General features: G+C 41.5%; 3 protein-coding genes across 7 annotated transcripts in view; 2 read left to right on the top strand and 1 right to left on the bottom strand.

The window, feature by feature from the left end:
• The window catches only part of sugct (succinyl-CoA:glutarate-CoA transferase), a 106,819-nt gene extending 106,323 nt beyond the window's left edge, over window positions 1–496 (bottom strand). For all 5 annotated transcript variants that reach the window (XM_041968059.1, XM_041968060.1, XM_041968061.1 and 2 more), the window contains exon 1: window positions 332–496. In XM_041968059.1, coding sequence (XP_041823993.1) covers window positions 332–482 — 151 coding nt within the window. In that variant the 5' untranslated portion in view covers window positions 483–496. The remainder of the gene's footprint in view (window positions 1–331) is intronic.
• LOC121628745 (galactose-3-O-sulfotransferase 2-like) overlaps window positions 1–27,738 on the top strand; it is a 27,869-nt gene extending 131 nt beyond the window's left edge. The window contains exons 2-5 of the mRNA XM_041968056.1: window positions 358–449; window positions 22,674–22,772; window positions 24,735–25,368; window positions 26,704–27,738. Coding sequence (XP_041823990.1) covers window positions 24,748–25,368; window positions 26,704–27,534 — 1,452 coding nt within the window. The 5' untranslated portion in view covers window positions 358–449; window positions 22,674–22,772; window positions 24,735–24,747 and the 3' untranslated portion in view covers window positions 27,535–27,738. The remainder of the gene's footprint in view (window positions 1–357; window positions 450–22,673; window positions 22,773–24,734; window positions 25,369–26,703) is intronic.
• LOC121628724 (NACHT, LRR and PYD domains-containing protein 12-like) overlaps window positions 1–27,901 on the top strand; it is a 2,607,341-nt gene that overhangs the window by 1,625,851 nt on the left and 953,589 nt on the right. The window lies entirely within an intron of this gene.

Here is a 27,901-nt window from a genome sequence, read left to right as displayed (position 1 = left end):
CTCCTGTTTATTGGTGATTATGATGGTTTTAAATTAGTTTAAATGTGGCAGTTAGAGCCACTTCCGGTCCATATCACGCCGTTACCGTAAGCTTTACGCTTGCAAAAAGACCAGCATATTGATGGAAGTTTAAATAGTTGGTAAATTTTTTTATTTGTTTATTTTTATGCCTCTTGTCAGAGTAGATGCCCTAAATATACAGAGTTGGTATCCCGTAATGATATCTAGAGTGTTTAATCACATCTGATCAGTGTCATCGATTGTCTGGTTAATCCCTCACATTTTGATTAAGGCTAACATTAGCCCGCTAGCTGCAGCTCCCTAACAGTACCTCTGTTTGTGCCGGACATCCTGCAGCCGCAGCCCGGCTTCCTGGCCGGCAGATTCCGCTGCAACAGCGAGCTCAAACCGTGCAGAGAAAGACCCGCAGGACGGCTTCTCAAAACTCTGTAAGTCACCGACATTTTCACAGTTGTTAGCATCCAATGTCCACACACTGCCACTTCACTTCCGGTCGGCTAAGTTCAAAATAAAGGTTGAGACAGCTGAGTTCTTAAATCATTAATGCAACAAACAAAACATACAAAATAACTAAATAAATACAAACATAAAATCGGGACACACAAACCTTAAGGGTTTAAAACAGTGTTTTCAAGGGAAGACATAGTTGTGATTGATTTTGAGTTGGAACTAAATATGAGATTGTCTACATACATATGAAAGGGTGTTAGGAATGCGTTGAAATTAAATGTAATAAATTTGGAGTCTAGGATATGATATGTCCCCGAAATTATAAACAATATTGCAATGTATAACTTGGCGTGTTCAAGGTCACGTTTCCCTTTCCCAAATAATGCATTTTTATTTCTTAGTCAAACATAAAAAAAAAAAAAGTTCATCATATCTGTCCAAAAGATGTTTCTGTTAGTGCAGTCCCAGAATAGATTTAGTAGTTTCACATAGTTTTTACTAAATGTACACAGACAATCCAAGTCCCATTTAAATCTCTTCTTTTAAAAATGTTCTTCACCAGATAAGAGCTGTGAATAATTTTAAAAGATGTATCTTTTTTTGTTGATCAGTAAGTATTTTCTTGGTAACAACCTTGACCATTTTAAGATAATATTCTTAAAACATGAAAAAAGAAAATGCTTGATGGTGAAGATACAGTTTCTTTCATCACACAGATGAAAGGTCCTGTCAGAATATCCATCATACATCACTGTCTACCTCCCTTTTAGGGCTTCATTGCGCTCAACATTAAATACACATGAGCGTTCATACGGCGCCTTCTACTTGTCTTCTGTGTTAAGTTTTGCCATATTTACTGTTGTATGAACATTGTGTGTTTTTGATAATGTTATAACAACATTTTAGGCAACTGAAAAGTGGTCGAAAAAAGTGCAGTTTTTCTAAGATTTCAGAAAGTTTTACAGACTTCATTGATAAGTTGGTTTTCAAAGTTCCATCATCATCTTCTTGTCCAATCAGATTGGTGGCTGAAAATCACTTCCATCCAATCATCCACCATCTATGGCTGCTTCTCTTCTTCTGTTTAGCTGCTTTAAGTTTGACTTCTGGATGGTCCTAACAAGATGGCGCCGCGCGAGTGGCAGCCTGCAACAGCAGCTCCTGCTCACCGTTGAGCTTTTTCTTACTTTTCCTACTTTTAAATTATTTCTTTCTCTTTGCTCTTATTTCTGCTCTTGTGTGCTTTTAACTCCTCTTCGTCATGCACACAAAACTTGCGGAGTTAGCGCTGGTGGCTCTTCTGGTTTTTGCCCTTTTCACGGCTGTGTCCGGAGACCGCACGCGGAGTCATGGCTCCATTGTTTACAGCAGGGATCAGCTGTTAGCCCTGCGCAGCGCGCCGGTGCTATCTGTGGAGCGGCCCGATGTTCCCCACGAACTGAAGAGGAGGAGACGGGGACGCCGGGCCGGAGCCGAGCGCCGCGCTAGGAGGAGACGTTACCGGCCCGTTCTCCCGTCCATCATCATGGGGAACGTAAGATCTCTAACCAACAAGATGGACGAGCTGGCGGCGCTGACCCGGCACCGGCGTGAGTACCGGGAGAGCAGCCTCCTGCTGTTTACTGAGACGTGGCTAACTGCGCTGGCTCCGGACACGGCTGTGGAATTGGACGGATTCACGCTACTACGGGCAGACAGAAGCAAGGAAAGCGGTAAGAGGAAAGGAGGAGGGCTGGCAGTGTTTGCAAATGATAGATGGTGTAACCCTGGGCACATCACTGTTAAGGAGCAGCACTGCTGTAAGGACATTGAACTGTTGGCTGTGAGCATGAGGCCCCACTACCTGCCGAGGGAGTTCACTCATGCCCTCGCTGTGGTGGTGTACATCCCCCCCTCTGCTAACGCAGATGCAGCCTGTGATGTCCTGCTCTCAGCAGTGAGCAGGCTGCAGACACAGCACCCTGATGCCCTCCTTCTCATCTCTGGAGATTTCAATCATGTTACTCCACCCTCCTCCTCACTGCCCAAATTCACCCAGTATGTCACATGCTGCACCAGAGACAATAAAACACTGGACCTGTTTTACGCCAACACCAAGGAGGCATATCATTCACTCCCTCTTCCTCCCCTGGGCCGTGCCGATCACAACCTTGTGCACCTCCTGCCTGTGTATAAACCTTTTGTGCACAGGCAGCCTGCTGTCACCCGCACCGTTAAGAAATGGTCCGAAGAAGCCGAGGAGGCCCTGAAGGACTGTTTTCACACAACGCTGTGGGGTGTCTTCAGTGATGCCCATGGGGAAGACATCGACAGCCTCACCGACTGCCTGACAGACTATATTAATTTCTGTGTAGAAAACACCGTACCAACCAGGACTGTACGGAGCTTCTCCAACAGTAAGCCCTGGATCACCCCAGACATCAAGGCTCTCCTGAAGGAGAAGAAGAGAGCCTTTCAGTCCAGGAACAAAGAGGAGCTGAAATTTGTGCAGAGGGAGTTGAGGAGGACGATCAGGAGGGGGAAGGACAGTTACAGGAGGAAGATGGAGTACCAGCTGCAGCACAACAACATCCGTGATGTCTGGAAGGGACTGAAGACCATCTCGGGCTACAAGGAGCCAAAGTCCCAACGGGTGGGAGACCAGGGCAGGGCAAATGACCTGAACTTATTTTTCAATAGGTTTGATCAGGCACCCGCTCTTCCATCGACCCAGTCTCCTCTGCTGCAAACCCCATCAGCTTCTACTGCCTGCAGCTCCGCCTTACCCCCCTCTCCCTCTCTTACAATCTTTGGCTCACACACCTTCACTTCACACTCTGTCCCGTGTGCCCCTCCCCCATCAACACCCCCCTGCTCTGGTCTGTCCTTCACTACATACCAGGTGAGGGAGGCCCTTAAGAAGACCAGGGCTAGGAAAGCTGCAGGTCCGGACGGCATCAGCTCCAGGCTCCTGAAGTCCTGCACAGACCAGCTGTGTGGGATCTTTGGGTACATGTTCAACCTGAGCCTGAAACTGGGGAAAGTGCCAAAGTTGTGGAAGACATCCTGCATCGTGCCCGTGCCAAAAACATCGCACTCAAAGGAGCTCAACGGCTACAGGCCAGTAGCTCTGACGTCTCACCTGATGAAGGCGCTGGAGAGACTGGTCCTCGCACATCTGCGTCCGATGGTGAGCTCCTTCATGGACCCGCTGCAGTTCGCCTACCAACCTGACATCGGGGTGGATGATGCCATCCTCTACCTCCTCCACACCTCTCTCTCTCACCTGGAGAAGGCTGGAAGCACTGTGAGGATGATGTTCTTTGATTTCTCCAGTGCATTCAACACCATCCAGCCCAGGTTGTTGGTGGACAAGCTGCAGCTGGCTGGGGTGGACCATCACCTCACCTCCTGGATTCTGGACTACCTTACCCACAGACCACAATTTGTGAGGGTGCAGGGCTCTGAGTCGGACCGGCTTCTCTGCAGCACGGGTGCACCGCAGGGAACGGTTCTGGCTCCTTTCCTGTTCACCCTCTACACCGCGGACTTCGCACATAACACACCATCATGCCATCTGCAAAAGTACTCTGATGACTCTGCTGTTGTTGGCCTCATTACAGATGGAGACGACAGGGAGTACAGAGGACTTATTCAGGACTTTGTGGACTGGAGCCTGCGGAATAACCTCCAGATCAATACCAGCAAAACCAAGGAGCTGGTGGTGGATTTCCGCAGGCATAACAACTCTCCACCTGTACCAGTGAACATCCAGGGAATGGACATCGACCTGGTGAGGTCCTACAAGTACCTGGGTGTTCACCTGAATGACCGTCTGGACTGGTCGGACAACACCAACGCCCTGGTCAAGAAGGGCAACAGCAGACTGTTCCTGCTCAAGAGGCTGAGGTCCTTCGGAGTGCAGCGCCCACTCCTCAGGACCTTTTATGACTCTGTGGTGGCCTCAGCCATCTTCTATGGGATAGTCTGCTGGACCAGCAGCATAATGGACAGAGACAGGAGGAAAATGGACAGACTGGTGAGGAGGGCCAGTTCTGTCCTGGGATGCCCCCTGGACTCAGTAGAGGTAGTGGGAAATGAGAGGATGACTGCTAAGCTGTCATCCATGTTGAACAGCCCATCCCACCCCCTCCAGCACACCCTGACAGCTCTGAGCAGTTCCTTCAGTGAGCGGCTGCTTCATCCTCGCTGCGTGAAGGAGAGGTACCGCAGATCTTTCCTGCCTGCTGCTGTCAGGCTTCACAACAAACTTAATGCCCGCTAGACTGAAGAATATAACGAACTATACGGACTTGTGCAATAACATATCATTTATCTTACTGTCCATTTTTCACTGCTGTTTTTGCACTACCCATTACCTTGTATATACATCCCCAGACACACCCCCTGTACTGTGTACAGGTTTTTTATTACATTTAGTCATTTATTTAACTATTTCACTTAGTTTTATTATGTTTAAGTACTTACATTTCTTTTTATTATCCTCTTAAATTGTACCATTTGTTGTCTATTGCGTGTCTTCTGCTGCTGTTGCGTGCAATTTCCCCGCTGTGGGACAAATAAAGGTTATCTGAATCTGAATCTGAATCTGAATCTGAAATCTCATTTCCTTCAGCTTACTCACAAACACCGACACCTGGCTCTGTCCATTTCTTTTTCATTTCTTTTGTTGGACGTTTTCTATTTTCACACATGTAGCTTTAAGTTTCCTGTCCTGCTGCTTCCTTAGTCGACCTTTATGTTTCCCATTTACATCCTTCCCATTTTGTTTGTACTTGTTCCAAATGTTTGATTCATCGGACTGAGATCAACCAAGATCTTTTTCCACTCCGAGCTGAATGACCTTCTTGAAGCAGTTTTATAATCCTTTCCACTGTTTCCGCCACAACTCGCTGGTTGGGACGTGTTTCCTGTCACTCAGCAGCTCATTAAACTCTGCAGGAACTTTTACATATTTCAGCTTGTGAAGGTATTTGTTTAATGAATAGAAATAGAATCTGATTCTATGATATTTTCTTGTTCTTGATCTGAAACAAAAAGAGTTTTACCGTTTTATCAAAACATTTCCAGCTATGGTTTATTCATGTTCAGGTGTTAGATTCAAGTGTCTTGTTATTAATATCATCTTGAAAGTGTTTGTTCTTTAGCAGCTTTTCTCCGTCTTCTACCTGGTTGTACTTATTGTTTTCATTTAATTTAACCGGGGCAATATGATTTGAGGTAGTTCCAATGCTTAAGGTTACACTATGTCAGTGGTACTCAAACTTTTTCTTCAGGGTCCCCATAAAATAAGAAGTCCCCAAGTGGCTGGTAAAGCCTACGGCAAGACATGACTCACCATATTTTCTTTTCTTTTTTATTTGGTAGTTGAAGCATCATCCTTTGCACAAATTCGTCAATGTTTTGTTAGCAGTGCAAAAACCAAGTTTTATTTAGCCTTGCTGCACACCACCTGTTATACCTCTGGACCTTCCACAGTGGCTCTTAATACGTAGCTAAAAATGCTAAAGAACTAACTAATTTTTAAAATATAGATATAATAACAAATGCAGGTCTTTAGCAATTTTTCTGTTTTTTTTCATGGAATAATCACATTGATTTTCCACAACATAATAACACTAAAAGTACCAGTAGTTGTTTTTTTTATCTGTTTTTCTGTGCCATTATGTTGGAAACCTTAGGCTTTTTTGTTTGTTTGTTTGTTTGTTTTTTTACATCATTTTACACAAATATCTAAATCCCAGGCCCTGTGATGGACTGCCTACCTGTCCAGGTGTACCTGCCTCTCGCCTGCTACTTGCTGGGATAGACTCCAGCTTCCCTATGACCCTGAATTGGACGGTAGGCGGTATGGAAGATGCATGGCTGGATCTACATTCCATGGAAGAAAGTCTGTCTATTCTCTTTTTGCAAAAGTTTTATGTTTTTCTTTATTTAAAACCTAAAAATAGAAATAAAAAATGTGGTTCTTCAAACATGACAACAAATGTCATATAGTAGATATTTATCAAATATTATGAGTTGTCTTTTTTCAAAAGGCCTCGTAACATTTGTGGCTGTAAATGAGTTTTATGTAGCTGGGCTGAGGGAAAAAATGGCTCTTTGGACTGTAAAGGTTGCAGACCCCTGCCTTAGGGGGCCCGCCCCCCAGTTTGGGAACCACTGCATGATGCGCTGAAACATGCATTGTGACTCTTTTGGAAGACATTTAAAGTATGATGCATCACATAACTAAATAAATGTCATTTCAGAAACACAAGGCCTACTGGATACAAATGGATATTAAAACTCAACTTGCACACAATAATCTCCATCCATGCACATTAGCAGTGCATTATCCAGATTTCTAGCTTATAAATTCTATAACTTAGCATTCTTAGCTGGACACTTTGGTTTAACTGGACACGGCTTTGATTTGATAACTAAAGAAACACTTTTGTCTACATTAGCTGTTTTTATTTTAAGCCTCATGACAGCCGGGAGCTCAACAGGATGACGGGTTGGGCTACTCTGGGCTAAATTAGCTTCTGTATTATCTGACTTCCTTATTATTGCTCCTCATGTTTTCTTCTCTTTGGTCACAACCAGACAGAAAACTTCTCTTCATTTTGATAAACCTGCTCTCATTGTTTATGTTTACAATAAGATGCACAGCTTGCTCCAGGAGTAAGAGGTGTAGGTGGATCATTGCAAACTCTCCACCCTATCATTGCTCTGTAGGGATTGGGACGAGCATTTGGCTGGAATGCCTGTTGGCAATGCTCACTTATTCCAGTTCAGGGTAACAGGTGGTCGGGAGCCTATTCCAGCTGCTACCAGGTGAGAGGGTACATCCTAGATTGGAAAGAACTGATATGAGAATTAGAAACACCAGTTAGTCTAACAGGCAGGTTTTGGGTTGTGGGAGGAAGCTGGGGTACCCAGAGTGAACCCATCTGCATGCAGTGGTTCACTCCAGGAATCTACTCCCCTCAGCAAGTAGGTTCCTGGATCAATCCTCAGCTCGGCCCTTCCTGAGACGACGGCAGCCTCCAACCTTCTGATTGGCAGATGACTGTTCTTCCATCTGAGCTACACCAAGCCCAAAAACATACAGGAGGATGTCAATCTGTCAATCAAACTTTATTCCTAAAGCACTTTTCATACAGAACATTTGTACCTCTAAGTGTTAAAGAAAAAAACAGAAACAGAATAAAAACAGTGATGAAAAATAAAATCACAGCCACACTGACGTGTCGCATACATTAGATAAAAGCAACAGTGTTCAAACAGCGTCTTAACCCTCACTGACAGTTTATGTATGAAAGGAAATTATTTTTAATTAAAAGCTTAGGACCATTACAATGATTCTTTGTCTTGTTTTCAGGAATAAAAGTTCAGCCGATGAGGATCAGAGGCTGAGAGCTTCGTGAACTGAAAGCAAGTCAGATAAATAATTTGGACTAAAACCATTAAGAGCTTTAAAAAAGTAAAAGATTTCAATTTAAAATCAATTTTGAAAGAAGTTAAAATTTAACTGTTACATCAATAAAAAGGCAAAGACACTGAAAAGATTTCAAATATAATGAATAAATCTTTCTTTCTTTCTTTCTTCTTTCCTTCCTTCCTTCCTTCCATCCTTCCTCCTTTCATCCTCCACTTTGAAGCTGTCCAGCCTGGTTATAGTTGGTGATTTTAACATACATGTTGATGACTCAGACTTCTTTGTCAGAGGTTTGGATTCTTTTCATTTTACCCAGCATGTGTCTGTGTCCACACATGCTGAAGGCCACACACTGGACCTTGTTTTTACGTTAGGTTTGGATATTGATTGTCTTTTTTCTAGAGATTATTATTTCTGTTCACCTCTGTATTGATTTTAACTTGTCCTTTCCTGTGTCGATCTCTGCTGCCCGGAGAGAGGTGAGCTCTGGTATCCTCAGCTCCTCCACTGCTGATGCTTTTTATTTTGTCTTATCCTCCAATGATGATGTTGATCTCTCCATTGATCTTTTTAACGATTATAGTCTTTCCATTTTAGATAAAGTATGTCCTGTTAAAACCAGATTTGCTTCTGTTCCTCACTCCTTGGTTAAACGACAGCATTCGCTGTCTAAGATGCTGTTGTAGAATAGCCGAGCATTTATAGTAGAAAATTGGTTTGCATGTCCTTCTTGCTATTAAGGATCTCCTGGCTTCTTTTAATGATGCTGTTAGAGAAGCAAAGGCTGCCTACTTCTCAAATTTAATCTCAAATAGTCATGGTAATCCTAAAGTGTTATTTAACACCATTAGTAAATGAGATACTCCTACTGCTCCTGCTGTCCCCATTGCTTCAAATGAGGATTGTGAGAAATTGCTGGCATTTTTTTCTGAAAAAGTAAAAACGGTGAGAAGCTCTACGTCTCCATCAGCTGTGTTACTGTCTGTTCCCAGTCCAGCTTGGTCTGTGATCATAAATCATTTTTCACCTGCTTCTTTACCCGAGCTGGTGACATAAGTTGGCTCAATGAAGACATCTTCTTGCTCTCTTGATGTTCTTTCTACATCCCCATTTAAAGCTGTCTTCCAGACTATTGGTCCCTGTGTGCTCACAATAATTAACTCCTCTCTGCTGCTTGGTCAAGTTCCTGACTATTTCAAGAATGCTGTCATTCATCCACTCTTAAACAAACCCAAGCTCGATCCCTCTCTTTTTAGCACCTATAGACCTATTTCACATTTGCCATTTATCTCTAAGATTTTAGAAAAATTGTTGCTAAGTAGCTTACAGCTGCTTTAGAGACACACCAATCCTGGATCATTTCCAGTCTGGCTTTTTTTAGGGTTCACTCCACTAAAACAGCCCTGCTCAGAGTCTCCAGTGAGGTCCTGATGCAGAGCGATGCTGGTCATTGCTCGGTGTTATTGTTACTAGACTAGACATCGTGTCCTGCTGGACAGGCTGAAACATTGGGGTTGAGGATCAGTTCTTAAATGGTTCTCCTCTTATCACTCTGGGAGATTAGTTTCTGTGGCTGCTGCAAAGTTCAAATCCTCTTCCTGATCTCTTCATTATGGTGTTCCACAGGGATCTGTTTTGGGTCCTTTATTGTTTATTTTATATTTGCTGCCTCTGCAGCACATTATTGGCTCTTTTAAAGATATTTCTTATCATTGTTATGCTGATGATATTCAGCTTTTTATTTCTTTTAAACCTCAGGATGTTTTTAAGATTCAGATCTTGCTTGGGTGTCTGGATGATTGATAACTTTCTTCAACTTAATGATGTAAAAACTGAGGTCCTTGTTTGTGCCCCTGACAGATTTTTCCCTGAGATAGCTGAGAATCTTGGCCCACTTGCCTCATTTATTAAGCCCTCGGTCAGGAACCTTGGTGTAACCCTTGACCCTGCACTGTCTTTAGATGCTCATATAAAATCACTTGTTCGATTTTGTTTTTATCACCTCAGAAACGTTGTCAAGCTGAGTCCAATTGTTTCACCATCTGAGATGGAGATGATCGCTCATGCTTTCATCTCATCCAGACTTGATTACTGTAATTCCATCTTCACATGCTTAAGCAAAAAAATCTCTTGACCATCTCCAAGTTGATCAGGACGCTGCTGCAAGGCCGATAACAAAATCCTCCATGCGGGGTGGAAAAAAATCCTCCAAATTTACTCAGGTCACTCCATTACTAATCCAGCTGCACTGGCTGCCCATTTATCAGAATGCATTTTAAAATTCTGGTTTTAACTTGTTGAGCCCTACATGACCAAGCACCTCAATATATCAAAGACCTTCTGCAGCCCTACGTGCCCAGCAGGTCCCTGAGATCAAGTGATCAAGGTTTGCTGGTTGGTTCTCAACACGGCTGAGAACAAAAGGTGACACAGCCTTGGCAGCAGTGGCTCCTTCTCTCTGGAACTCCCTTCCTCTCAACCTGACATCTGTGGGCTCTGTGATCTCTTTTAAAAAGCAGCTAAAAGCAGCTTTTAAAACTTGTTTTTACTTAGTTTCATTTGTTTTTATTTTCTCTGTGTTATTGTTATTTTGAGTCATCCACGGCGCCACACCGGGGCTAGGGGGTGCTACAGCCCCGTGATAAATCTGTGTAGCCCCATTAAGCCCCCCCAAGAAATTAGATTATAAAAAATATAATTATGAATTTATATATAATATTATAATAAAGGAATGTATTAGTTTAAAAACAGTTTGCGGAGATTCTCCGCTTACATGTTTCTTCTGTGCACTGATTAAGAGGGGACAGAGGGCGGGCGGAAACTTTTTGTTGAAACTCACGCTAGGCTGAGGTGGTCCGAATCATTAGATACAAATTGTTTGCACTTCTCGTTGCACCTGCACTGTGTAGTATGTTAAATTTATCTCGCAATCAGTTTAATTTCTTAAGTTATGTTGTGATCCGAGGCAATAAAAGCAATGCATAGTTGATTTCATTAATTATGCATGTAGAATAAATGCGTTTGTTGCATTCTGTATGTGTTGCTTGTTTATCACATGGTCGCTGTCTGGTGCTGAATCTTGCACCTTTCCACGTGAAAACATTTTTGCCGTTGCTTTGTGGCTCGTTGTAGGCCTGGTTATTTTGCTGAATGTTCTTTGGCTAATTCAGTTAAATTGCTGTGTATCTTAGCCACTTTTATTGAAAAAATCGATAACCTATGTATAAAGTTACCTAAGTCATGGAAATCTGTTATTTTCTTAGCACCCCCACGTATTGGTCAAGTCCCTCATTAGCACCAGGAGAAAAAAAATCCTGGCGCCGTGCCTGTTTTGAGTTCTGTTTTATTGTTAAACACTTTGTGATTTTTATCTTGAAAGAACATTTACTTTTAATGAACATTCCTTTCTGTTCTTTTCTCTCCTGGTTCCTCCCATGATTACTTTGTGGTCCAGTTCTGAGTCCTGGCTGGTTCATAAATCCAGATTGTACCTCAGGGGTCAGAACTGCATAATTTTTTCTGACAGTGTATCGTTTGTTTGTGAGTCTTTGTGAAGAAAATAACATAATTGGAGGCTACAGGCTCCCAAAATGGGTCGTTACAGCAGATGAACAGATTACAGAGAGCTGTTCTGTCCGCCTCTGCACGAGGAGGTGATGAGGGTCCGGGAGGAGGAGTCGAGAGAGCTTCAGTCAGACAGACAGAGAGAGAGAGAGAGAGAGAAAGAAAGAAGGGGAGAGAGCGAAGGAGAGAGAGGGGGCAGACGGGACCATCGGAGCGAAAGTTCTGCGGATGTTTTGGGGAGATGCTGTCCGCACAGCGCAGATGGATCCGGAAGTTTCCTGCGAGCTTCATCACCTCGTAAGTCCCGCTGGGTTCGGTTCTCCTTAGAGTTCCGGTTCTGTTCGGGTCTGAGACACAGCCCGGGTCCTCACCAGTCAGGTCGAGAATTTACATGTTTCCATGAGTCAAATGATCTGTGTGTAATTTGGCAGCGTGTAATCACACGCGCACTCACGCGCGCAATTTAATACGCCACAAAAGTCAAAACGCATTTTAAAGAAAAGAAAAATCTTCAGGCTTTTAACTTTAGTCTGAAGATTTTCTTTTTGGAAGGGAGGTAGAAAAAAAAACTAATTCCCTGCGTGCACAAATTGTTCTGTGCGCGTGTGCGCACGGCCTGTCGCGCACGGATCGGGTTACATGCGCACATGGATCAGTTTGCATTTGCTGTGGAGCTCGGAGACTTTGGTTTGTTAGAGATGGAAGCGGATTGGGGTGGAAAAAAGGTTTAACAGAAACATTTTATTTTATTTTATTTATTTTTTTTTTTGTCTGAAGTCAGAAAGGCTGGTGGCATGTTTTAGACATACAGTAGAAATGTAAACAGTCAGAGTGAATCCAGGATGAAGGTGCTGAAGGTCAGTGCTGGCTGCAGACTTCAGACTGTTCAGATTACATTACATGATATGAAACTTTATTATCGTTGCACAAATTGCAGGTACAAGGCAACAAGATGCAGCTGTCATCTAACAAAAGTACAAAAGGAGTAAATGTAGAATATGTAGTAGGATATATAGCCGATACAGAAGTGCAGGTATACATCTGCATGTACAGGAGTGTCTGTTGCAACATGCGTGTACAGTGAGCTATAAATACCTGGTATGTGTGACTATAGGGAGGTTCAGGGATGCAGATTGTGATTATTACTAAATACAGTAAATACAACAGTACATCGACGAAACTGAAAAACTGTTTGGTTTAGTTGTTACATCCACCAGCGTGGGGGTCGTGTAATCAGCGGCGTTGTTGGTGTGTCTGTTAGCAACACAGCTGAAAATGTTATGGACAGATTCTGATTAAAGTTTTGGGAAATCTCCAAAGTAGAAAAAGCAACAAGACGTTTTGGGGGTTATCAGGATCACCGACTGGATCCAGGAATTTTATAAAGGATTCTTTATTATGGGGAGATGGGGATAATTTTGCCATAATGCCCACAATCATTGGCAAAAGAAAATTACAATAGATTGGCAGAGGTCTGCGTTCTCTGAGTGCTTCTAGTTTTAACTGGATTATAATTCAACTACAGTGAACTGGATTGAATTGCACAGTGTTTGTAAATGACTGTCATTAACTGCTGCTGTATGGATAAAGCTGAGCTGAATTACTGTATTATACAGGGGCTGCATGGCGGTTAGGTTGGTGGGTTAATTGGTGACTCTAAATTCTCCCAAATAGTGAATATAAGCGTGAGTGGTTGTTTACCTCTCTGTGATGGACTGGCGGCCTGTCTGGGTGTACGTCACCTCTTGCTTAGTTGCTGCTGGCATGGGCTCCAGCCCCTCTGTGGCCCTGCTTTGTAATGAGAAAATGGATGAATTACTTTACTCACACTGCAGATTTGTTCGAAGTTCAGGTCGACTGGAAGCCCCCACCGCGCGGTTAACGCTGCCTCTGCTGCTGCTTCTATCCAGCGGACCAGAAAAGGTGAAATAAACATGTAGTTCAGGGTGTTTCCCACCAGTTCCTTAATGTAATTGATAAAGGGCGTGTTTTGAAATGTTGCAGTAAAAGAACTTTTTGTAGACTTGTTTACCACTCAAAGTGCCTTCACACAACAAGACACACTCACACTTCTTACTTTATAAACGTGACTCAGTGTAAACACTTTATCTATCATACACACTGACAGATGCATCAGAGGCTTTGTGGGTTTCACTGTCTTTTCCAAGGATATGTTTAAATGAGGGTTATGATTAGACATTAGTAACTACATTTAGTTGTAGTTATAGGTTTAACACACACGTTTGATCATGATATGATATTAAATTGTAATTCAGTACTTGCTGATATCACAAATTCTGCCAGGAAACGATTTGAAAATCAGTTTAATTCAGGATCGATATGAGGCGACATCACAGCTGATTTGACTTCCATTCATGTCAAATCACAAAAAGCAACTAATGCTAACCTTACACCAGAAAACTGAAAATATTTGGAAAAGACTCTCAGTTCACACCTGCTCACATCTAAGTGTTTAGAGTTTTTAGTCTCGAACTGAGATTTTACAAAGAGTGTAAATCTTGTGGGGTCACTATTTACAAAACTACAACTAGATTCTTTTAGCATTTTTATATCAAACAGGCAGCTGGCAGGGCTGATCTGCCACAAGCTCCACCATCCGCTCCTCTTTCTGGACGCTCCACCTACGTCGTTTCATCACTGATTCTTGTCTTTTTTTTTGTCTGTTTTTGCCGTTGTTCTGTCAGGATTCCTGTTTCTGCTTTTGTCAGAGCTCATCTATTGGTTGTTGATTGTGTTACGTCACTCGACTTGGAAACAACTGATATGAAACAGCTCAGATTACCACTTTAAACTTAACGATTGAGACGACGGGAGCTCCGCGACTCCAACAAAACTCCTAAGATTTACTAAAGACTTCCAGTTTTTACTCTGGGACTGTGAAAATCGTTTGGTGTAAGCCTAGCAAACGATGTATGTTCACATTGCAGGTCTAAATGCTTAAAATCTGATTTTTTTGCCTGGTCGCTCACATTATCATATCAATACGACCTTCATCAAACTTAAGTGTAGTGATGTGTCGGTCACGAACGATTCGTTCAGTATGAACTAATCCTTTATATAACTCGGGAGTAACGGGTCTTCTTAGTGAGCGATTCGTTCATTTTCATGCGGTACCTCCTCTCGCCAAATGGCGGGCAGCTGCATAAACTCAGTCAATAGGTCAGGACAGGAAACAGAAATGATTCGTTAGGACTCGCTCAGGTCCGTCCTCAGGTCCTCGTTCTTTTGTCACGTGACAGCCAGGCTGCTCAGGCATTTGTGACAGACAGCTCGGGCTGCACGGTCTCGTTCTCGGTCTCGTTCTCGTTCATCATTCAGGCTGTTTGGCGAGCAGTACGTTTGCTCTCGGATTGGTCTCTCTAATTCTTCTCTCTGTCACGTGACAGGCAACTCGGTCTCTGAACGGGTCTTCCTTCGTTCGTTCACAACTCAAGCTGTATCAAGCTCAGCATCACTTTATTGTGGTGTGTATTTGCTTCCCTACGTTTTCACATGGTTTGAATTGCTTGTGGCATTACCAGTAGTTTTGTTGCCTTCAGTATTTACTGCTTGAGAATCGTGGACTTTTTTACAACGCCACCTGCTGTAAAAATGAACGACATGATTCGTTCAAGATTCGTTCACTTTACTGTTCGAGAGTAAAAGACCTGGGTTAGTGAAAAGAGTCGAACTTCGCATCACTACTTAAGTGTGGACAGTACGTGGCCCTGAAGTGACACACATGCTCAGAGAAAAACTCAACGTCATGCAGTGCGTCATGTTTACAGAAGTAAATATGGAGGCTTCACGTGTTTGTGTATCAGTCTGGGAGTACTTGCACAGTCGGAACCAACAAAATTATGTCCAATTGAAGAATGAAAGAAGGAGATTGAGAAAAAGGAGAAACGTTACAATGCTTCAACATTATATCCCATGATTCCATATTCCTCCGACAGAATCAGGATGTTTGTGTCACTACTGAAAAAATAAATTCCAATTTGTAGACATTAAAGCAGGATGCAAAATTTAGAGCTTCAAACTTACGTCTAATAACCAAGGTAGTTCCTTTCAGGATGTTTCTGAGTCTACAGAATACCAACACATCCTGATTTAGTGTTTTCTTTCTGCTTTTTATTCTCACACCAGTCTGACTGGGATCCCTGACCTCTGTCTCAGATCTGGCTTGTTCTCCCAGCACAAACTTTCCTTTGGGTTTTTAAAGTGTTTTTTCCCCTGCTCAATTATATGAATTAAAGTCATTTCCTGAGATTGAAAACTTTGGAAGTGTTTCCTTCAGAGTTTATTTAAGGCAGCAGGAGAGTGCATGTGCATGCTCATCTTTTGCATGTGAGCTGGATTATTTTTTTTTTTATAGAGTGTATTTGAGTTCATTTTAAAATAAAGCAAATGTTACCTGTCCAGGTAACAGGAAGTGTCAGATGTCAGCCAATTAGGTTACAGCCTGCTGATTGGAGCTGATTGTGTTACAGGTTGGTCCACCGCTGCTCAGCTGCACTTTTCCACTGATGTTTGCTCCTAATAACATACTGTAGGTTCTCATATAAGCTCAATCATTCCAGTAAATATCTGACACTGATAAAACAGACCTGCTCTCACACTGGATGTGGCTTTGACTGCCCTTCAGTCCACTGCTAACAGGAGAACACCTGGCATTCTTCCTACCTGCAGCTCCGTCTTAACTTACACATTCAGGTTAAAAGTTCATTTGTGCACGGAGGGCTGCAGAAAGAGGCCGGTAAGAAGAGGAGGCTACATGGCTGCAAACCCTCCACCTCCCTCTAATACACTGACCGACAGAGTCCTCGTCTACAGTTCATCTGATTCAGTCACACTTTAATATTGATTTTTGGACCTAAACGGGCTGTTACAGTAAGAAGCAGTGATCCCGTTAGAGAAGACAGAGGCAAGTCAGAAATTTAAAGCAGAAGAATTTGACTATTTCCAACAAGTTTTGACTTGATGTGAAGCGTTAATGCCAGAGGCTGCAGCAACATTTACACCAAATGCAACGCTGCAGGTGTGCTGTTCAGTGCCTTCATAAAACAAAACTATGACGTTAAAGTCCTCGGCTGGGAATTCCTTCGCTTTTTCTTCCTCTGTCAACTCTCTGACCTGCAGCTTTTGGGCAAAGGCTGTGTAGAAACCAGCCAATGGCAGCAAGTGGCCATGGTGACAGAAAAACAAGAAGCTTAAGAGTTCATGTGCCGCAGATTAAGTCCATCAGCAGCTCTGATGCTGACTTTGATAGACTGTTGAATAACGTAGATGCCTCACAGTTTTCCATGAGATTTTGTTGATGTTTTAAGCGTGGATTTACAGACAGTTTTATACACCTGGCCCCTGATATCCAGAATCCTGTAAAATAATTTAGAGAGTCTCAAACCTTAGAAACTACCTCATGTAGGGTGTATGTGTAAAGGTTAAAATATGGGTTATAATATCAGATTTTATATGTGCTAAATGTTCATTTGATACGTGCATCCAGCTTCACAGATATAGATTAAGCCTTGCTCTCAGCTAAAAGGAAAAAATCAATAAAGTTTGTCCCGTTAAAAAAGCTTTTAGTGCAGAACGAGGAACCCCTGTCTGGAAAAATGAGCCACCATTATTAACAGTTCAGGTTTTATTACATTTCTCAAATTATGTCTTAAGCTTCTAGTTACCCACCCTGTTGAAAAGTATCAAGTTTACTTTCATGTTAACTCGTTATCTTGAGATAATGGTTTATGTTTTTAATAGGTCTTTATCAGAGTTCAGGGGTGTTGTTGTCTGGAAACAAACCGAACAACAAGTCTGCTTTACCTAAGTGTGCATTCAGACCAAGATAGTCCTCTAGACTGGGGACTCTGTTCAGTTGGGGGGTGCAACTTTCCACTCCTCACCAGAAGTGATGCTGCATAAAGAATTACTGAAGGAGAAGACAAGACAAACAACAAAGAAAAAAAACTCGCTCATCTATTGGTTAATGCAGGACGACTTCTTCAGAGCACAACATGGAGCTGCATCAGATCCTAGCGGTCTTGGGTTGACCATATTTCTATCAGAAATTTTATCTGTTCTCCTCTCAGTTCTGACCACGAGCCATTTTTCCCGACCAGAGCCGGCTATCGCCCTGTTTTTGTTGTGTTTACCTGCAATGCCCCTTGCTTTGTAGTCCGTGTCCTGTGTTTGGTTTACTTCAAGTGAACCCAAACCTACGTTTGTAGCAGACCACCCTAAAGGCACATTCACACCAGTGCTATTTAGTCTACTTTAAATAAACCCTGGTCCACTTCCACTGATATTATGGTCCATTGGATGCAATGTAAATGTGCTTTTGTGCCATTGAGAGCACACTCACATACTGCAGGAACAAAAGCTCTGTAGGTTGTGATCAGCACAGTTAGAAAAATCATCAGCTGTCCCCTCCGTCACCTGGAGGAGATCGCCATCTCATGCTATTTCAGGTGGGTCAAAACTATTCTGTCTGGCCCCTCCCACCCAAGCCTCCACCTGTTCGACCTGCTGCCCTCGATCAAAGCCCACACAGATAACAAGCAGCTTCTTTCCTATGGCCATCAGAACCATAAACATTCACAAAGTGAGATTAAATTAATTCATCTGCTAAATTTACAGCAGTACATGTGCAACATTGTTTACACAAATGCAATATTCTGTAAAACTGTGCACGTGTCCTGCTTAGCTGTAAGGTATGTGAGTAAGTATGCATGTGCGCACATGCGTGTTCATGCAAAATTTGATGGCACTCAGACTTTAGTTATTTTTTATAGTCTATTTTGTTACCTTTATATAATTTATATGTTTTTTTATCTATAAAAACACAACTTGTAATTGCACCTTAATTTAGTTGTTTATCTGTGCGATGACAATAAATCTTTCTATTCTATTCTATTCTATTCTATTCTATTCTGTTTTATTCTAGTGAGGGGATGATCTTAACCTAATCCAAGTTTGAAACAAAGGAAGGACAGAAAACTAAAACTAAATCAATAAATAAACAAAATAAAACACAATGGAACGAGAACCAATAAAAACAAAAGCTTCACAGAAACAATTAAAACCAAAACTAGAGCCAACCAGTAAAGACAAAGACTAAAGCAGTGACAAGACCATTACACAGGGAGACTCACACAGTCTGTAAACTGGTTCTAAACGGATTTTAAATTGACTGTAAGCTGGTTGTAAGTCTTGGTTCTAAACTGGTAAATTAGCTGTAAACTGGCTGTAAACTGGCTGTATTTTTTTGTGGAATAAGCAGCACAACTAAATAAAAAAGCATTGTTTAAAGTTCACTACTGATATTATATTACCATGATATCACGGTAATATATATCCTATATTTATTGTGAATGCTGTTGGCCAGAATAATCCTGTAGTAAAAATCAGATCTGGAGACAGCCCTAGTTGTCTCCAGATCTGTCATATAAGTAAATATGATGTAGTTAAACATGGATGCAGCAGTTTAGTGAGATTTGATACCAGGATCAGACCTGATGGTTATTAGAGATTAAAGATTATATTAAACATTAAATTCAGATAAATAAACCTCCATCACTGTTTTTATTTCTCTTTGTTCTCCAGGTTAAACATTTTTTTCTTACATTAATTCATCAACAGTGAAATTCAGCTCCTGCTCAGATGTTTCACATTAAAAATGAAAAGCTTTGCAGATATGATGCGTTTATGGTGAGCTACTGTTTTTGAGAAGTTGTGTGCTGTGGTAACACCATCAAAACACATTAAAATAAAGCTGAATCTTTGCATCTTTCCTGCTCAAGTTGTATACACTTCCAGTAAAACAATTAGGCTGGGTTAAATCGGACCGATATTGAATGAAGTCAGGTAAATCCAGACAAGGAAAACGGACCAACTTCTGCTTCCAGAACTTCATCTTGGCAACTAGTATCAGTCAAATCATCTCCCACAGACACAGAGACGGGCACAGAGGGAGTAGCTGGCTGGTTTTACTCAAAGATATCAGCATCAGTGTTATTTTAACCTCCTGCTAAATCAGTCATGAGGAGGTGATGCAGTAACATAGCCTCAGTAAAGTAATACTGTACAGTTAATGGGGTGGCTGGTGGAAAGAGAATGAAATCCTAACCACTACTTTCCATTAGTTTGCCTACAGATTACTGTTATTTCAAGCATAAGGCTTGACAGACAATCAGCTGTATGAACGCTGCAGAGTAGCAAAAAACAAACAACAAAAAACATTTCAAAAGAAACAAAAAGGACCTGGAGGGTCTTAGTTTTATTAGTTTTCTAAGTAAAGTTTATTTCACAGACACTCATCACAAACACTATGCAATAAAAATTCTATAATAGAACCATGAAATGTAAAAGTTCCAAGTCTAACTAAGAGCTTGTTGGAATAAAAAAATCCAGAGTCCAAACTTTGTAAAAATGGAGGCAGATCATGAAGTACAAGAGACCATTACAAATATTTATACTGAAGATTTTCTTCAGTTGCATCTGCATATCTGTCTGTTTGGAGATTGAACTCCTACAACTGAGAAGTAAATTCAAGTGCAGAAATAGTTCTCTGTGTTTGGTAGATACATCCAGTAATGACTTTGAGATGCTAGGAAAAGAAGAGTTACTCTCCTCAGACGGCCCTGCATCGAGAACCGTCATCCATCATCAGCTGATAGAACCACATGATCAAGGATTACCGTGGAAGCCTTTGTCCAGCTCTACAACACAGAGTTACATCCACTAACTTTTCTGTACAGAGAAGCAGCTGCACGTTAACCTGGTCCAGAGTTCCAGGGGTGTCATCATCTTCTCTGGACTCGGAGGCACCTGGGATGGATCATCACACAGTGGAAACCTGGATTATGGTCAGACCAACAGAAATGCCCTGTGGTCAAAGTTATTATGCTTTTACTTAAAGAACAAACAGATTCCTTCATTCCTTCAGCTGAATGCTAATAGCAACTCTTTCATTTTAACCCCTAATGCCTGAATTTGTTTTAGTTATTTAAAAACAAAAAACATATATAGGAAAAAAAGAAGAAATAACAATTAATAAAAATATACAATTGAAAAGTAAATAAATAACAACTGATAAAGATAAATAATAAATAAACCATATAAAAATAGGCTCATTAATAATAGTGAAGAAAAGCAAATGAGATCTAAATAAATAAAATAATCAAAGACCAGAAGTGTTTTGTCACAAATTTGCAACAACAGGTGTCAAGTAATTAACTGTTTTATGGTAGTTTAGGTGTGACGAGTGGGTCAGGCAGTAACTTTGCACACTGTTGTTGGTAGAGGGAAGCTGTTGGCCGACTGCTGAGTGTATATTATTGCTGCATCATGCTTTTGTTTCTTTATGTTAAAGAAACGGTCTGACTGCATATGATCTGTCCTTTAGGATTAATAAAGTTTCTGAATCTGAATCTAAAAGAGCAAAAGGAGCATCCAGACTGTTATCAGCAGCCCGTTTCTGGGAGGGTATGGGGTCGGATCAGCGTTCAGTGATGGCAACGTTAATGCAGAGAAACTCCCAGAGATTTTACTGCCTTCAAGAACACATCTTTTCCAGGGACATTCGTGTATATTTTAACAAGAAGACATAGAATCACTTGTGAGAGACCTGTCCAGTATTTTTCCTGCCTCTACCACTTACTCCCTGACCTGGACAAAGTGGTGTAGTAAATGGATGGAAGGATGGATGAAGAACAACATTCTGCTACATTACAGCAACATGGCTGAGGAAGAAGAGGATGCAGGCCGGACTGCCTGTAGTCTTGTCCTAATAAAGAAAATGAGAGAATTAAAGGCAGCCACCATCCTGTACTGTTGAACACCTTCAAACATATTTGCAGAAAAATTAGACAAAATCAGGGTTCAACCTATCACAGGGAGCTCGGCTCCCCTAAAAAGGAGATGAGACCCCCCTAAAATCACTAACCTGGGACACCGAGGGGGCTAATAATATATAATATATAATGTATGTATATATTATACATATATATATATATATATAGAGAGAGAGAGAGAGCAATGAAATGAAAGGTAGGAGAGAATGAAGGAATCACTGAGCTCTGTGTTTAGTGTGTGGATGGATGGTTTACTGTCTCAGCTGTTTTAGGAGGAGACAACTTTATCTGTTCGCCTTGCAGCCCTGCATCCACCCTTTACTGCGAGATAATTCCTCTCCGTCCGTCTCCCTGAGTGATTTCTGTAGGAGGAAAGCCTGAAATATTCTCACATTTTTGTGGTTTGTTCATTCATCTGAGATCTTCTCTGTGCCTGGTTTTGGGATCCTGGGTCTGGTTCCACCTCTGCCCTGATATGTTTGTGAAGCACATGTTGTGTAAGCAGATTTATTGAGAATGATTTCTTTTTTATGTTATAAAGCAGTTTATTCTAAAAACCAAAAGATTCTGGTTTCCTCCTTCATTCATTTACTTTTAGCTGTGTGTGAGGATGTCTCTGACACTAGTTAACTAAACAAATAGTCGGCCAGTTTAACCAGAAACAGATCTCTTGCATATTTTTTCCTGTTGCCCAGACACAGTCTGACTGCTGGCTGGGTTAATGGGTCCTCTCTTCAGAACAGCCTGAGGTGGGTTTAGTATTTCAGTAGATAACATTCCAGGAATCTGCAACTCCTTAACTTTGGTCTGAGTTATCAAGAAATAGTTCCACTTTCTTTTGGCACAAACAAATGTGTTTTTTGTTTTTTTTTAGTGTGGATGAACAGGAGGGTTATATAAAGATCGAGGATGAGTTAAGTTAAATGATAAATAATAAACATTTATCCGTCTGTGGATCATGCAAAGCTGCACGAGTGTTTAAAGCATAAAGAACCCAGAGCTGGAATTAACTCTATATGTCCATAAATTGGGAAATGAACTCATAGTTTTACATTTCACTCGGAGGCAGTTCCACTGGAAGATTACTGGATGTTCTCTAAAGCTGTTGTTCCTTCTCCCAGAACTGTGTCTCTACTCAGATTTGTCATCAGGCTCAAGCTCGAATATTTCCATTACAAAATCTTTTGGTATAAGTTCAGGTCGACTTTAGCGGCCAATGTTTCTGTGGAAAAGACACAGTGGTGGATTACAGCTCCACAGTGTTGCAGATTAACTGAAGTTTTTTCATCAGACTGCATCTTCTGAAAATTTCAGACTTATTTTACCAACTTTAAATGCATCTGTTTGTGTTGCGCCCCCTGCAGGTCGACGAAGAGATGGCTGAACGTCAGGCGTCGGTGGATTCTCCTCATCCTGCTTCTTGTCTGTGTTGCCATTCACACGTTTTTCACCCAACAGGCCAGGTGAAGTCACACCTTAACATCTAACACACCAACATGGAGACAGTTTTGTTCTGGTTGGCACAACTAATTCTGAAGCTTTTAGAGAATTTAGATGAAAAATAAATCAGTTCACAGCCTGGAAAACTTCCCAAACCTAAAAATATAAGGTTGTCATTTTAAGTCTTTTTTTAAGTTAGAACTGCACCTTTTTGTCAGAATACTATGTTGACATGTTTGCCAAGGATTAATTGTACAACCCTTAAATCTAAAAAGTAAAAAAAAAAAAACGAATGCAATATTTACAAATGTTATAAACCCAGATTTTATTTACAGTCAAACATAAACAACATATCAGATGCTGAAACTGAGACATTTTACTATTTCACCTAAATATATGAGCTCATCTTCAATTTAAAAGCAACAACAGATCATAGGAAAATCCAGAGAGGCCCTGAAAGAAACGTTGTCTGGATGGGAGCAGATGTTGCTCTAAAACCTCCATGTACTTTTCAGCATTGATGGAGCTTCACAGATGTGGAAGCTGCCCACACCATAGACACTAATGCAGCCCCATCCCATCAGAGATGCAGCTTTTCACCTGTCTACTGATAACAAGCTCGATGCTCCCTCTCCTCTTTAGTCTGCAGGACACGCCGTCCATGCTTTCCAGAAACTAGTTCACATCTTCATCTAGGTTTCTGCTTTGCCTCGGACCATTTTAAATGAGCTTTAGTCCAGAGAAGATGGAGCTGTTTCTGGATCCTGTTCACATCTGGCTTCTTCTTTACATGGTGGAGATTTAACCTTTATAGTGGATTATCAGGATAAACTGTGTTCACAGACGGTGATTTCTGGAATTCTTCTTGTGTCCATGCAGTGGTTTGCAGTAGAAAATCGTGTTTTGGGGGGTGGATCTCTGGCTGGAGCTCTCCGCTGCCACCTTCTGGATGGGTCCGGGGTCATCTTCATGATGGGGTGTCCTGGGTTCTTGCTCTAGGATTGTTGCTAATGTCCCGGGTCTCTGGGCCACCCTAGTCTGCCTCTAGCACGCTCACACTCACCATTCCTCATCACTGATCACTCCTTATTCCTCACACTCTGCATGCTGACACAGTCACTGAGTTGTCCAGTAGGTTTATACATGAAGAGATACTTTTGTTTTTTTGTTACTTTTGTCTTGTCCCATTTACACAGAGATTCCTTCTGATTCTCTGAATCTTTCTTATGACAATAATTATACGCTGTAGATCTTCAAAGTCTTCACAATTTTATTTTGAAAAACATTTTTCTGAAATTGTTTCCAAATTTGTAGACTGTTCTTCGTAGATTGTTGAACCTGTCTTTCTTTATACCTGAGAGACTCTGCTTCTCTAAGGTGTTCGTTTTATACCCAGTCATGTTACTAATTAGTTATCAATCGATTAGCAGCACCATGTTCTTTCAGCTATTCCTCTTACTTTCCTAACCTTTTCTTTCCTTTTCAGATTTTGTGGTGGTGTTAAATTTAAGATCAGCTGATATTTTACATGAAATAAAATAAAATGTAAATTAAATAAATTAATAAATTATTGGTTGATGAGAATTGTGAGTCATTGTACACAGTTTTCCCTTAAATTTTCCATGATGTCCCATCGTTTTGAGGAATTGGGTTTGTATTTCATAAACAACTCCAACAACCGTCTTCACCTGGAATAATTCAGGTTAGCAATAATCCGGTTCTAGGAAAAGCATTAAGGCATCAACTCTTACTGAAACAGCAGTTCTTCTTTAAACCAGGTTGGTTTGCTGGAATAACAAAGTGCAATCCTGAACAAAAACTTTCCAAGAACTAGAACCAGTCTGACTAGTAAGCTTCTTGATAACTGATTCATATCATATTTTATATCTCACAAAAAGCCTGACAAGATCAGTCATTTTTATCAAAAGAAGTTTGGGGATGTTTGACATCATGTAACACACTGACTGTGTTCGGGACTTTTCCAGGGCTGTCAAGCTGATGGGACTCCTACGTTTGACATCATCTGTGAACAAACAGAACCTGTTTCCTACTCTTCAGAACATTGTGGTAGGCCTCCACTCCCAGTCTTCTCTGGCAGCGAAACAGGACCAGAGGTCAACACAGACAGGAAGAAGTGCAGCACCTCGTCTGAATGAAGAGACTTCACATGATGCTCTGTTAAGAAGTGTGGAGAAAATAAGCCTTGCTCCAGGATCTCAGAGGGCAGCAGGAAAAGTTTCATCTGGGAAGTTATTCCTGCCTGAAGTAGATATCCTCCGTGGTACATGCAAAGATCTGAATGCAGGCACTGACAGAACGCTCATTCACACTCCTTCAACCAAATTTTCAGAGGCTCAAACAGTTCAAACCAAAGCTTCCTGCAGCCCCAAATCTCACATTGTTTTCCTCAAGACACACAAAACAGCAAGCAGCAGTATCTTAAACATTTTATATCGCTATGGTGAAAGCAGGAACTTGACCTTCGCCCTCCCCGTGAGCAAACGCAGCCAGTTGTTTTACCCATACTTCTTCGCTGCGCACTTCGTGGAGGGCGTCAGCAGCGGACGTGTCACACACTTCCACATCATGTGCAACCACATGAGATTTAGAAAATCTGAGGTGAGCCAACATTATCAATCCATGTTAATGTGGGGTTAAATTTAAGCAACGTGTGCTTGGATACCAGAAAAAAAGACGGTAAGTTAATTTCAGATGGACCTAATAGGACTGATGCTAACAGGTCCAAGGTGAGCTACTATGCACCGTAATTGGGGTCCAGATAATAATCTTTAATGGACAAATGGAGTGATAATGTGGTTAAAATATGGTTTAATATCCACAGTTTACATACAGGATCTATTCTGACATTTCTACTTTAGGTTTTCTGGTAATATTCAGTATTATTGTTTCACGTTGGCCTTGGAAAAGAAAAAACTAGAATACTGTAACGACCCAGATGTAGTTTGAGTTGCCAAACATTCCTGTTGGCAACTACTTCCATCAGCATGTTGGTTGGGGGCAGTTTTTTAGGCACATGTACAACCCCAGATCAGAAAGAGTTGGGACTGAGTGGTGAAAAATAAATTACACGATACTTTATTTCCTTCGACTGTTCATAGCAGACAACATGAACTCAAGATGTTTTGTGTTTTGTTGAAAACACTCTGGATGCTACTTTTTGGTCCATTTCTTCCAACAAATATCTGGAATACAGGTTAGTCTGACTACAGTCAAGGTTTCCACTGCGTGATGGTCCATCCCAGATGCCTCCGAGTCCAGAGAAGTCCACAGTCCACAGAACTATAACAGTATTGTAGAGCTGGACACAGTGTGCTTCTATCAGCTGTTGATGGATGATGGTTTTTGATCCATCTGAGGGATCAGAGACCACGGTGTCCAGATTAGACTTGATCCCTTGTCCTTCACACACTGAAATTCCTCCAGATTGTTTAAATAGTTTATTGATATTCTGACTGCAGAGGGAGAAACATTTAAATCTCTTCCAATCTTTCTTTAAGGAACTTCATTTTCAAACTATTCAGTGATTTCCTCACATTTGGAGAGAAGCTGGTTGTTCCATCCATCGTTGCTCTTTAAAGACTTTCACGAAAGCATCTTTTAGACCACATCAATATTCAAACACCCTGTTGACGTGACTTCTGAGAAATATCATCAGTTTCTTAACCTCTTTACTAGCTCTAAACGGCCCTGATACAAACTCTTTATGGAATATGTTGCTGATTTGAAATGTAAAAGTGGACAAATATTACCAAATTTAATTAAGCTGAAGAGACAAAACATGAAATATTTTGGGTTCATACTGTCTGCTGCGCTGTAAGGGTATAATGAATCACTTCTTTTTATATATGTAAATATATACAACTTTTCTAATTTGGGGTTGTAAATTTAAGAATTTCTCCTAAACTTGTTTTTCCTGTGATTATTACACTCCAGGTGGCCAGAGTGATGCCTCAGGATACCTTCTACTTTTCCATCCTGAGACATCCGGTGGCTATGATGGAGTCTATCTTTGTTTACTACAAGAGCATCCCAGCTTTCCGTAAGACGCGCAGTCTGGACGACTTCTTAGACAACATCAGGGAGAACTACCACTCATCAGTGAGCAACAACCACTATGCACACAATGTCCTGGCTTTTGACTTTGGCCTTGAAAACAACATGGCTGATAAGGATGAAGATCTGGATGAAAGAGCCACCTCTGCCATAGCAGCAATAGAGCAGGACTTCCATCTTGTTCTTATTTCTGATCATTTTGAGGAGTCCATTATCCTGCTTAAGCATGCTCTCTGCTGGTCTCTGGAAGACGTGGTTTCCTTCAGGTTGAACAGTCGCAGCCAACAAGCTCGTTACCAACTTTCACCAAAAACTGCTGAAAAGATCCTGAAGTGGAACGCTTTAGACTGGAGGATCTACCTGCACTTCAACGCCACCTTCTGGAACAAAGTGGACAGTCTGGTTGGGCGAGAGAACATGAAGCAGGAAGTTTCTCAGCTGAGACTGCTGCAGACCAAGCTAGCAAACACCTGCCTGAAAGACGGGGGAGCAGTTCACCCGTCAAGAGTAAAAGATTCAGGGCTGAAGCCGTTCCAGTATGGAGCAGCTGTAATTCAGGGCTACAACCTGAACCCAAACCTAGACAGACAAACCAAAACCAAATGTCAGAGGCTTATAACTCCTGAACTGCAATATACAAATCATCTGTACATGCAGCAATTCCCAGAGCTAGCTGCTAGGCTAACACAGAAACCTAAAAGGAGAGCGTGATGCTCAGATGGGAATGTTCAAAAGCGTCAGCAGGAGGTGATTTAAGATGTAGGAGCTAAAACCAGTTTATCATGATTATAAATGTGAGAGAAAGAGAATATCTGGATTGTCTCGTTTATCATTTGTTACCTCATGACTTTAACCTTCTTGTCTGTTTGATTGGACCAATGTTCATCCAATTAAAGAGTGTAGGTCTGCTTCTAAGCTTTTCTTGTTTATACTTGACAGTTTTCTTCCAGAGAGCTGTGTTCTGAGCAGGCTCGCTTTATGTGATAATGAGAATTAAAATTTAAGCTAATCTGCAGAATCTGGAAGGGGAGAAATTTTAGTACCAGAAACTTTCTGAGTTGATTCTGTTTGTGTAATT

This window comes from Melanotaenia boesemani, chromosome 18 (assembly GCF_017639745.1).
Source record: "Melanotaenia boesemani isolate fMelBoe1 chromosome 18, fMelBoe1.pri, whole genome shotgun sequence".
Lineage (NCBI taxonomy): Eukaryota > Metazoa > Chordata > Actinopteri > Atheriniformes > Melanotaeniidae > Melanotaenia > Melanotaenia boesemani.
This window is presented reverse-complemented; position numbering and strand designations above follow the sequence as displayed.